This window comes from Sorghum bicolor, chromosome 4, assembly GCF_000003195.3.
Source record: "Sorghum bicolor cultivar BTx623 chromosome 4, Sorghum_bicolor_NCBIv3, whole genome shotgun sequence".
NCBI lineage: Eukaryota > Viridiplantae > Streptophyta > Magnoliopsida > Poales > Poaceae > Sorghum > Sorghum bicolor.
The window spans coordinates 17,420,194-17,433,022 of record NC_012873.2 but is presented as its reverse complement, the minus strand read 5'-3'; the positions used below and the strand labels follow the sequence as shown (position 1 = coordinate 17,433,022).

The window sequence follows — 12,829 nt, the reverse complement described above, 5'->3', positions numbered from 1 at the left end:
GTCACTGTAGCATTTTCGTTTGTATTTGACAAATATTGTCTAATTATGGACTAACTAGGCTTAAAATATTCGTCTCGTAAATTATAGGTAAACTGTGCAAAAAGTTATTTTTTATTCTATATTTAATGCTCCATGCATATACCGCAAAACTCGATATGATGAAGAATCTGGAAAGTTTTGCAAAAGATTCATCTCGCGATTGTACCGCAAGAGCCTTGGATTAGTTCCGAAAATTTTTTGGTTTTCGGTATTATAGCATTTTTGTTTTTATTTGGCAATTATTATCCAATAATGGACTAAATAGACTCAAAAGATTTATCTCACGATTTACAGATAAACTATATAATTAGTTTTTATTTTTATTTATATTTAGTGTTTTATGCATATGTCGTAAGATTCGATGTCACAAAAACCTCGAAAAACTTTTGCTTTTTGATAGGAACTAATGCCTAATTCGTGTGCCCCCTTTGTCCTCCGGTCCAGTCCACGACGGCACCGCAAATTCCTTTCCTGAAACAGACATGTGCCCCGGCGGTTGTCCCCGGCGCCGGCCAGCCCACGCCCGCTGTCCTCCTGCGTCCCCCGGGCGACAGGTTCAAATTTGAACGTGCGCCGCACCACACCACACCGCATCAGCAGGCTGCAGGCGGTCATAAAACCAAACCCACCCGAAAAAAGGCACCTCGCCCACGCCGTGCAGGGTACCCAACCCCACCGCATCATAGCACAATCAAGTGCCCCCACCACCACCCGCCGCAACCGCCGACCCCGCACACATTCCTCCCCCAATTTCCTGCCTTCACCATCATCCCCTCTGCTCCGCTCCCCTTCCCCTCCTTCGCAGCCCACCGCGCCCGTGGAGTTCTTCGATCGAGTCCTCGGAGCCCGGAGCACCTCGTCCAACGATCCGGGCCCCCCCGCCGCGCGAGGAAGGGTGGGAGAGAGAGAGAGAGAGAGAGAGAGAGAGAGAGAGCCGAATCTGAGCCTCGCCACAAGTTGGTCAAGATTCCGCTCGATCTGCTGCGGGGCATGGAGCTGGACAGCATCGAGTGCGTGTCCTACTCCGACGGCATGGAGGATGACGACGACACCGCCGCCGTCACCTCGTCCCAGCTCCCCCGCCCCTTCCTCAAATCCTCCTCCACCGCCGGTACCGCCGCCGCCGCCGTCAACGTGGTCGTCGTCTCCGACCGCACTGGTGCCGCCGGGCCGGTAGCGGGGGCGGGGCCGCTGGTGATATCGCCGGCCACGGGCGTACACGAGCTGCTCGAGTGCCCCGTCTGCACCAACTCCATGTACCCACCCATCCACCAGGTGCGATTCCTTTCGTGGCCTTGGTTTCGGGATCTTGCCTTGTTAGCCCTGCCAGTAGGGTTGCGTGATCTGCTCCTACTCCCAGTATAGGAGTAGGATCTTTGTTGCTTGTGCTCGGGGTTCTTGATCATGGGGACACCTGGCTTCTTAATTCCCCGCAATCTTTCTGTCCCCAGGCATGCGTAATCGGTACATTTGATTGATATAAAAGAAATAACTTTTGCTTCTTCAACTATCACAGATGCTTGGCCATGCGTCTTGCCCATGCTCTGCTTCCTGCAAACCGTATAGCTAACAGTGTAATAATTGCAGTTTAGATACATAGATACATAAGTTATGATTGTAATTGTCGCTTTGACTATTGATGTTATCAATCTCAATGTAATTTCCTTCCATATTTGTTAGTAGTAAACTAGTAATGAATTGGGTGTAGCTGAATCAGTGGGCCGCATCGAGTAGCATCCCGTTTGAGTGAATTTATGTGTGTGCTTGGAATAAGAATATGCGACAGAGCATTAACTGAAGAGGATTGAATTAACCTGGTCATTCATGGCATTCGTCTCTTCTATGCTTGTAGTGTATTTAACACTGAGAAGCGAGAATGAGGGTGGGCAGATGTTTACAGAGTGCTGGGTTCCTTTGGAAGCAATATCTAATGCCCTTCTATATATCTAATAAAAAAAGTCCCAGCAGTTTCCTTTTCTACTTTATTTGCCCTTTTAAGGATGTTGTGGTTGCATGCTTTCATGCCCATATACGTGAGGAAGGTATGGTTTTTGCAAACTAGAGGTGTCCTTTTGGTTTAATCGGATCATTTGTTCTTTGTGAATTATTTTGGATTCATCTGTTCCCACAGCAAATTTTGTGTCTCCAAAATTGAACATTTCAGTAACCTTATATATTTATTTTACACTCCTTATATATTCCTCACCGGAGTGCGTTTCATTAACTTTATATACTGATAAGGTTTTATTGATGTCCTATGATACTTTCCTGAATAGCACATCATGGTTCCAATATGTGTCTTTTTGCGGACACAAATAACACAACATTCATTCAACCATGGGATGCTCTAATGCTTTCATGTTTGATTCTGAACTGACCAGTAAAAATCTCGACCAATAAGTTTCCTGTTGCTTGATGAATTATGCAGTTCTCTTTAGTAGTTTGGTTGCTGACTAGGCATCTTCAAAATTTGTTTTTGTGCTCATTTACTTGTTCCTCTATATATAAAATTCCCATTTGGAAGTGAAGGGAAAAAACTCTTATGTACTCAGGGAAAATGATCCCCCGACTAGCCAATAGCAATGTACCAATGTTATCAGATCGTCCGATTAATCGTTACCTAGCACTCGATTAGGCACTCGGATTCGATCAGAGCGATCAGAAACCTGATCTTTCGATTTTATCGTCGATTAATCGCGATAAATCGTCAGATTAGGTGTCCTAACACCTGACCGATCAGGCACCAAATAGGCAGATGGGCTGCAACAGACTGCGCTAGATCTGTTTGGGCCAGGCCCACTATGGTTTCTCTTTTACACCTCTCCCCCACTCTTTCCTCACCTCAGTTCTCACCCCCAGCCTCCAGCCGTCGGCTGCACTTGCTGTGTGTGCAGCTACATTTCTTCCCCTCCTCTTTCCTCACTCACCTCCCTCCTTTCCTGTTCCAAGCTTCCCTGCTGCTTCCTCCTCCCTCCTGCTGCAGGGTCAAGGGAAGGTTATAGGTGTGCAGGCCACAAGGATATATGAGATATGTATAGTATATGGTATGTGTCCTGCTATATACAGGACGATTATATGGACGACTAGACTGATAAGAGGTCGATTAATCTTTCTAATCGTCCTGATCGGTACCAGCGCAATTTGTGACAATTAGCCGATTTAATAGCATTGGCAAGTACTAGAATGCAGCAGTATTGTATTGTGCATTTTCTTTTTGACTACCTTCCTATTTGGTCATTGTTTTTGAGTCGTCGCCTAGGCGACAAGGTGTTCTACGGGCACCGGGCGTCGGGGTCGCCACGACCTCCAACGGTATGGCGTCTGCCTCGCACGGTTAGGCGTCGACTAGGGGAGGAATGGCCTCCGCTGGACGCCTAGAGCCTTGCCGCAGACGCCAGATGTGAAGGAAAAAGCACCAAAATCACTGCAGCCCTGCGGGAATCGATTGCGCATCTGCGCCAAAAGCAAAAGGGCGGGAATCGACCCGGCCTATACTGCTCTTCGCGCGCAAAATCTTCCGCTTGAGGCTTTTACCGCGAGTGCGGGCGAGGGAGAGGAAGAGAGAAGGGGGCGGGCAGACATCGAGCTCTGCTTGGTTGCTCCTCTGCTTGAGTCCGCTGGCCGGTCGCCCCTGCTGCGTAGCCGCTCCTGCATCTCCGCTCGGCCTTCTGCACCTTCCGTGGAGCTGCTCCTGCATCTCCGCTTGGGTTCTCCTCTATTGATGTGGGCCTTCTCGAGTCCCTGCCACTTCTGGCCGTCCGCACCTGCTGCCCGCTACCGCTGGCCATCCGTACTGCAGCTTCGCGCGGTCATCACCGTCCGCAGGTCTGCCCGCTTCGAGTCACCGTTGCCTTCCGCGGGTCCATCTGCCCGCACTGCACCTGTCCGTGCGCTTCGGGTCTGTCCACGCCTGTATGCCCTCTGCCTCATCTCGTGTTTTGGCTCACCAAATCTGCCGCTTTTCCTATTTGTTTGCTCTGCCTTTGCTCATACTGGTGCGTGTACTGCCGCTTTTTATATTATATTATTGGCCTGTCACATACCCACATACGGAGTAGACTAATGCCTGCTTGTGCTTGGGTTGTTATTTTCTTTGAACATTACATAACACAAAACGGATCCTTTTTTTTATTAGTATATAATATAATATGAGTTTGGGTTCTTTCTTTAATCTTTACACTTTTACAGAACGCAAAGTAGAAGTTTTTCTTCCTTTGATTAGTATAATACTTACTGATTAATACTCTTAGGTTTACTAGTATGTGCTGGCCTAAAGAATTGGGAATAAACAAGGCATGTATGTGCTGCACTAATATCTATAATTCTAGCTTATACAACGCTTTCATGGCGCCTAAAATGTGCATATGGCGTCGCCTAGGCGTCCGCCATAAACGCCTAGGCGTTGTGAAGGGGGTCTGGCGCCGCGCCGCGCCTCGCCACAACGCCTCAAAAACAATGTATGTGGTTTCCTTTTCCTGTTTTCTTTTTCCACGCGGGGGTGGGGGGGGGGGGGGGTTGAAGTTTCTTTGTTTCTTACTCAGAGGGCTTAAGCTGACCATCTTAATATATTTTCATAATTTTCCAATTGGGTGATAACTTGCCAGAGCACACAAAGGATTTCTTATATAAGGATAGGGCACATTAGGATACACATCTGTAAGAAAGGTTAATTAGTTGTATATTCAATCAAACGTATTGCAATTGCATGGTGTCCTTTTCTGCAAAGTTAGCTTTTTTGGAGCTTTTAGAATTCACAAGTCAAGCAATCTTTCCAGTACACCAGTGAAGGTTAAAACAAAGTACATACCAAATGTTGCTGTGTGGTCTGAATTTTATAGTATGGCACATAAATATTTAAGAGATGAAGCTGTGTGTACGCATCTTTCATATCCATTTTATTAGTATAATCCTTTTTTGTTCTAGTACATTGAACATATGTTTGTTGATGTAACAATTTTGCATTCCCTGTTCATCTCTTCTACAAACCATGTAAATGAAACCATACATCCTAGTTTTAGTATTATTATATGAACCTTTGAATTTTCTAGGTTTAGCATTTGAAAGTCATGATTAAACGATCAACAGAAAAAATAGCTTGTAACAGACTGATATTTTTCCCTATGTTACAGTGCCAAAATGGTCATACTCTGTGTTCGACCTGCAAAACTCGGGTGCACAACCGCTGCCCAACTTGTCGACAAGAGCTCGGTGACATCAGGTGTCTGGCATTAGAAAAAGTGGCTGAATCACTTGAGCTCCCCTGCAAATACTACTCTCTTGGATGTCCAGAAGTCTTTCCATACTACAGCAAACTCAAGCATGAGTCACAGTGTAATTTTAGGCCATACAACTGCCCATATGCTGGTTCTGAATGCTCAGTTGTTGGGGATATTCCTTTTCTTGTGGCACATCTACGAGATGATCATAAAGTGGATATGCACTCTGGATGTACATTTAATCACCGCTATGTCAAGTCCAACCCAAGAGAGGTCGAAAATGCAACCTGGATGCTAACTGTAAGTATCCCCATATATTATAGTTTTCTTGATTTCTTGATTGCTTTCTTTATTGAATCTTGTGGCATATGCATAGAGCACTAAATATAGATAAAATAAATAACTAATTGTATAGTTTGCCTGTAATTTGTGAGATGAATCTTTTGAGCCTAGTTAGTCTATGGTTGGACAATAATTGCCAAATAAAAACGAAAGTGCTACAGTACCTAAAAAATTTTCAGGTGAGGAACTAAACAAGACCTAAGAAAACAGTTTTTTTTTTACCATATTCTACCACATGATCAAGGAAGTTATGCTTTATCTGTTAATTAAATTATAGTAGTCTCTTGATTGCGTTGTTTTATTAGTTCCATAAATCTATGTTTGTATAGATGTTTGCTTATCCCATCATAAGTTATTTTCAACATCCCTCATTGGAAATACGTGAATCAAACACATGATATGCATTCAGCTAGTGGAACAAGATTTTCTGACCACATTTCACTAGTATGGTGATATAAGAAAGTTGTGCTTTATCTATTTTTGAATCAAGTGAATTTAGTCTGATACTATGATATCTCCTGCTAGGTTTTTCATTGTTTTGGGCAGTACTTTTGCTTGCACTTCGAGGCATTTCAGCTTGGAATGGCACCAGTGTACATGGCTTTCCTCCGGTTTATGGGTGATGAAAATGATGCTAGGAACTACAGCTATAGCCTAGAGGTTGGTGCAAATGGCAGGAAGATGATATGGGAGGGAACTCCCCGCAGCATCAGGGACAGCCACCGGAAGGTTAGGGACAGCCATGATGGCCTAATAATTCAGCGCAACATGGCTCTCTTCTTCTCAGGTGGAGATAGGAAAGAGCTGAAACTGCGGGTCACAGGCCGTATCTGGAAGGAGCAGCAGAATCCTGATTCAGGAGCCTGCATTCCCAATTTGTTCAGCTGAGCTCAGTAACAAGGATGGATCCAGCCATCCAGGTGTATATTGGTACGGCCGATGAGCTTGTGTGCGTGTCTGTGCTTTGTGTTTTGTCCTGCCAAGCTGCCATTGCAGCCCGCCCTAAACTAGTTAGGGCGTATTTACTGTTGGCAGGATAATGAAAATATTGAGTTCCTCCTTTTGTGGGCTGTGACTGAGCCCCCATGAATCTCATGATAAGCATTTTTTCTCTCGACCCATTGATGTATACTGTATCATTTTGGGATGAAGGCTACAGCTTCGTGCTGTTATGTTTGTCTCGGTGTATTTTTGTGTCTGCAAATAAACTGCTGAACAGTAACTGGGGTACATTGCATAAGGTTTGCTTGGCTGTTCACCTGCCTATGTTTCCCCAAGGTAACTTACGTGCATGCAAACTTATCTGATCACTGTGAGATGGATGTGCATATGTTTAATGCCACCGTGGCAATGGGTTTATGTTAAGATAACATTGATACTAGAGATAGCTAATAATTCAGATAAGGAAATATGTACAATGGACAGAGGGAGTGAATTTTAGGCAACTAATTTGTGGACCTTGTTCAACACACTATTTTTTGGCTCCTCCAAATTTAGTACAAATTCTTTTGAAGAAAGCGAGCACACAGACAGGAAGTCCCCACCAACTTTTTTTTTGCGAAAAGTCCCCACCAAACTTATTACTACGGGCCACAGGGCATTTATGCAAGATGAAACCAAAACATGTGTCATTCCAACTTGTTAAAGTTAAGGGCAGTGCTAAAATAAAAACTACATCTAATTTCTATAACTATTAATTTCCATAGACACTGTATACCATAATCTTAATGGATAGTTACTAGAATAATTTTTTATCCAATCATATGTATTCTCTCTTCATTCTATATCAATCACAATTATTTGTCTTGGTTCTCATGTAGATATATTTTCTAACTTAAACCAAGTTTTTATGATTTTTATTTTCTCTCTTCAATAACTATTTTGCCACATCACCAAAACGCTTAGGTGATAGTACACTTAATGTCCATAAAAATTATGGTGGTTACCCTAAAAGCCCGGTGAACTATGGCAGGCCACCATTACAAAATGCAGCAGCGGCTAGCTTGGCAGCGACCTCCATCACGTAGAACTCGTTACTCGTCCCAGAACCAGCTGTTATGTGGCAGCTAGGATTGAGAGGGGTGAACCCCTCCTTATATACTATGAAGGGACAGAGCTACAAGTAAAGTATTATATTTAATACAATATCTTCTTGTAGCCTTGTGGTGCACGCCGATCAGCGTCGTACGCCGCACGTCTTCATCCCGTGGGTGTGGCCACCTCCGATGGTGCGGCCTATATCAAGCCATGAGGGTATAGGGGTTTATACCCCCACAGCTAGTCCTCGAGCTCCATGTACTATGATGCGATACGCCATATTGAGCTCCTTTGATCAGTGAGGCTTGACGTCTTCGACTAGCAGGGAAGTTGCCTGAGCAGTTGCGATGGTATTTCATCCAGCTTGGCAGACAGTCGATCACCATTGACACCGAAGAAGCAGGTTTTCCGAATAATGCATTGTGCACAACGTAGGGAATGGTCGACGAGTCCTCGAGCATAGCTTGTTGACTAGGCCAAGCTCCTAAAAAATAAATATAGAGAATAGGTAGTACATGATGCATAAATAAACTCTAAAGAAAAAATCAACACGGACATAAGTTTTTAGTTTTTTGTTATATTAAAGTTAGCATGAGTAGTTAATTGATCCTAGAGCTTGCACCAGCTCTAGTCTGACCAACAATCTGGAGCATGAGACACGGAGCCTAGGCACGTGTAGGATTGTTAGCCTCTGCCAACCAATCGGAACGTAGAGGGCGGATCTTGTGCACGTGTGGGGAGGAGTCGGAGACAGTACCGACTCTAGAAAACTCGTGTAGGAGAAAAAACTAGTCGGTTAACCAAAAAGTTGTTTCGAAGGATAATCATGTCAAAGACATTATACAAAATATTATGCCAAAATAAATAAAATATTAGAAGTGCACTTATTGAAAGGTTCTTCTTTGGTTTTGGTAATTGAGTGACAATTTAGGTGGACTAATAGTGTTTATGTGAGATACACAGGAGCTTAGTCCACAGGTGATGATGTGATGACGGAGGAGCTCATTGCATATGAGACATGACATGGAGTCATGTGACCAAGGTGGAGAAGATCAAGATGAGGCTTGGCTCGATGGACCGATTGCAAGTGTGAAGGGCAAGTCAGAGGCTTTTTGAAGCGAGGGACCGCGTGTGACAGTGAAGCTTGAGCAAGACTTGGCGCCGATGGACCAAGGCAACGGTGAAGAGCAAGTGAGGTCAAGATCGATGAACCAGTACAGTCACATGATGATATGAAGTGGATCATATCATTTGGTGATTGGTTGGTGCATGTGTTGCATCAACATTGGAGGAGTTGGAATGGAAAGCGCAAGGCAAAGGTATAACCTAGAGTTTTTTCATTTCACCGGTCATAGGTGTGTAGAGAAGATGATGACCGGATTTTGGATAGATGGCCGTACTATCAAGAGGGGCAAACTTGTTTGCATATCGGTCATCTAGTGCCACTTGAGCAATCTAACTTTGCATACGTGTTAGGATCGAGTGGCGCGGCAAGTTTGAGGGGCTAACTTCCTTGAAAAATATTTGTGAAAATGCTAACACACTTGCACAAGTGTTGCGACACTTTGGTGTTTGCACATGGAAGCAAGGGAAGAAGTTGAAGACCGTTTCGGTGCAGCGCGTCTGGTAAAGGCCGGACACGTCCGATGTGAGGCCGGACGCGTCCGGTATGAGGTCGAACGTGTCCGAGGTGAGCGTTCGGTCCGAGCTCACTTTGTAGGACTCTCTGTGTTTTAGTCCGGTTCCTGAGTTTGCATGCGATGCTACACCGGACGCGTCGGAGTTGACCGTCCGATGTTGTGTCACTTTGTGAAGCTCTTTGAGTTTTCGTCCGATCCCACTCGAGACTGTCTGGTGTGTTCCAAAGGGAGAGTCTGGTGCAGTGTAATCGTTGGTGGCAACGGCTATTTTTTAAACGGTCAAGAGCACCGAACGCTGTCCAGGTTCATACCGGACGCGTCCTGTGTGAACTAGGACGCGTCCGGTGTGCACGACTTTTGCCCAGTGAAGGATAATGGCTAGTTTAGCCCTTGGGGCTATAAATAGAAGTGGTGGCCGGCTATGGCAAGTGCTGAGCATCCTTGGGACTTAGTGTCCATGCTTGGGGAGTGCTAGGAAAGCCTTTAACTCACTTGTGCTTGCAAGAGTGCGAATCAATAGCGAGTGAGTGATTCTAGTGCTTTGCATTGAGAGATTACATCGAGTGGCACTAGGTGTTCGTGTTGTAAGCCGGTGGTGCTTGTTACTCTTGGAGGTTGCCACCTCCTAGATGACTTGGTGGCTTGTGACTCCGTCGAAGCACGCAAGGAGATTGTGCAGTGCTCCGGAGAAGAGATTATAAGGGGTACGATGCTCACCCCACAGGGATCACGAAGAGCAACTCCATTGGATCGTGCGTGTCATTGAGCTACCTCACTTGTGGGTAGGTTCTTGCGGTGTCCTAGTGGGTACGAGGTTCGTGTAACACCTCTTAGCCACCGAACCACCAAGTGTTGGTCGACACAACGAGGACGTAGCTTGGTGGCAACCAAGTGAACCTCGGGAGAAAATCATTGTGTCAATTTTGTTCTTCCCGTTGGTTTGCAAGTCCCTAACACAAGCTTGTATTTACATTCATATACTTGTGCTTGTGTAGTTACTCTTGTAATTAGTTAGCTTGTGTAGCTTGCTAGTTACCTTCTTGCTTGTGTAGCTAGAAGTAGTTCCCTTGCGTGACTAATTTGGTTTGTGTAATCTTGTTAGCCACATTGCTTAGTTTGTGTAGCTAGGTAACTTGCGCTCTCTAATTTGGCATTGGTTGCCTTGTTATTGAGCATTGCTAGTGAGCTTAGGAGCTTTGTGCTTTTACTTACTAGTTGTGTAGAAGCTCCTCGGTCTTGCAAAGTACTAGTGGCATAGGTTTGTGTGACCTTGCTCCTAGAATTGGTTAGGTGAGCTCTTGCTAAGGTAGCACCTTGCTTGCTTGTTTAGAATCTTTTCAAGGTGCTAGAGAACTTAGATAGAGGGGTGTAGTCTTGGCTAGACAGATAGTTTTAATTTCGCATTTGTTTCGGTTAGTCGGCGTAATAAATTATAGAAATGACTATTCACCCTCCTCTTGTCCGCCATCTCGACCCTTCAAGTGGTATCAGAGCTAGGTCTCTCATTTGTGATCTTCACCGATCCAAGAGGATGGCGGCTTATGGGCTAGATGTTGAGTGTCCACACATTTTTGATGGCATACACTTTGCACGATGGAGAAATTGGATGCAATGCAACTTTAAGTTTATTTCTCCTCAAATGTGGTGGATTGTAGATGTGGGCTTTTCTCGTGCAATTGATAAAAAGGTTGCAACTCAAGCGCAAAAGAAATGCCTACATCTCGATTGCCAAGCTACTAACATCTTCTATTCATCCATGAAAGATAATATATTTGGTGAGATCATGGACATGAAGTCCACCCATGAGATTTGGGTATTTCTCAATGAGAAATATGGGGCGATATCCAAAGAAGATGATGTGCCAAAGGTTGACGCAAATGAGGATGTTGAGCAGGACCACAACATGGTGGTTGTGGAGGATTGCTCCACCTCATGGTCAAGTGATGGTAATGATGATGCTACCACAAGATCACTTGACAAGGACGATGATGATGCCACAAGTGATGCAACCAATGATGCTACTCCATGCACACTTGATGATGAAGATGATGGATATGAGAGTGATGCTTCTACAAGCTCATCCACTACATCACCACATTGCTTCATGTCACATGATGACACTAAGGTATCTATTGGTGGTGTAATTGTTGATTGTGATTATCTAAATTTTGAGCTTGTATGTAGACTCTCAAAAGCTTTAAGAAATGAGTTAGCAAAATCAAGTAAACTAGAAAATGAAAACTCTTTTCTAAAGACCACTTGTGAACAACAAAAACATCTACTTTATGTTACTACTTGTTCACATGAGGAGCTAAAATTGGCTCATGAGGAACTTTGTGTTGCTCATGACAACTTGGTTAAAGATCATGCTCTTCTCACTAAGAAGCTTTCCAATAAAGAAATTAAAACTAGTGAGAGCTCATCATTTGGGTCAAATGATCAATCATATATTGTTACTAACCCTTGTGATGTAGGCAAGAAGCATGTATCCACCTCTTGTGATGATTTACTATCTATGCCATGTCCTTCACATATAGATGCTTGTTCTACTTCTATGTCTTGTGAGACTAACATTTTAAAGGAGAACAATAAGCTCAAAAGTGAAGTGAAGAATTTGAGCAACAAGTTAGAGAGGTGCTACAACTCAAAAGTCACCTTTGAGCATATATTGAAGACTCAAAGAAATTATGGTGACAAATGTGGCCTTGGCTTCAAGAAGAAGATGACAAAGGGTGAAAGAAAGCAAGAAAAGAGGATGAAGAAGCTACTTCAAAAGAAGCTTTCTCACACCATGTGCTATCGGTGCCATGAAGCGGGACACCTTGCAAATGGTTGCCCAAACATTGAGAAGCTCAAGAAGATGAACGAATAGGAGAGGATAAAGCATATCAAGTGCTTCAAATGCTGCACTTGGGGTCATCTCACCTCAATGTGCCCAACCAAGCAATTGGTGAAGCAACAAGAAGAGCCTCAACAAAAGCCACAAGTTGAGCAAGAAAAGAAGCCCCAAGCTCAAGTCAAGATCTACCATGAAGATGGTGGTGACATGGGGATAATGAAGAAGAAGACAAGAAGGGGAGGTAGACAATCAAGATCATCAAAAGACATCTCCCACATCAAATGCTTTGAGTGCAAGAATGATGGACACTTTGCCTCGAAGTGTCCTACCAAGCTTGAGAAGAAGGCTCAAGCAACTCATCAAGGCAATGAGAAGCAACACATGAGCAAGGAAGAAAAGGCTCAATCAAAAAGAAGTTGCTACTTATGCCGGGAAAGGGGACACATGGCTCATTTATGTCCCCTAGGTAATAATTCTAAGCCTATTTCAATTGACAATCATAATATGCTTAGAAAGGATGGTGATGGTACCTCTATGGTTTCTATTACAAAATATCTCGCTACTCATACTAAGGCATCACCTAAGTATGTTGCTCCTGACTTGAGAGGACCCAAACTAGTTTGGGTACCATCAAAAGGTGGATGATTGCGTGTAGGTACCATCGGATTGGAGGCTTGATTAAATTGATCTTATATTATTCATCATATTATTGAGTC

The 12,829-nt window shown here is 44.1% G+C and overlaps 1 protein-coding gene across 1 annotated transcript; it reads left to right on the top strand.

Moving 5' to 3' along the window:
* LOC8077759 (E3 ubiquitin-protein ligase SINAT5) lies at nt 691–6,855 on the top strand. Its single transcript, XM_002453686.2, has 3 exons — nt 691–1,314; nt 5,169–5,555; nt 6,123–6,855. The coding sequence occupies exons 1-3, from the start codon at nt 1,030–1,032 to the stop codon at nt 6,483–6,485; spliced, it is 1,035 nt and encodes a 344-aa protein (XP_002453731.1). The 5' UTR covers nt 691–1,029; the 3' UTR covers nt 6,486–6,855.

Coding starts and splice junctions, on each gene's coding strand:
- LOC8077759 (XM_002453686.2), top strand. CDS start 1,030: ATGGAGCTGGACAGCATCGAGTGCGTGTCCTACTCCGACGGCATGGAG. Junction 1,315..5,168: donor TGTACCCACCCATCCACCAG/GTGCGATTCCTT, acceptor CCTATGTTACAG/TGCCAAAATGGTCATACTCT. Junction 5,556..6,122: donor ATGCAACCTGGATGCTAACT/GTAAGTATCCCC, acceptor ATCTCCTGCTAG/GTTTTTCATTGTTTTGGGCA.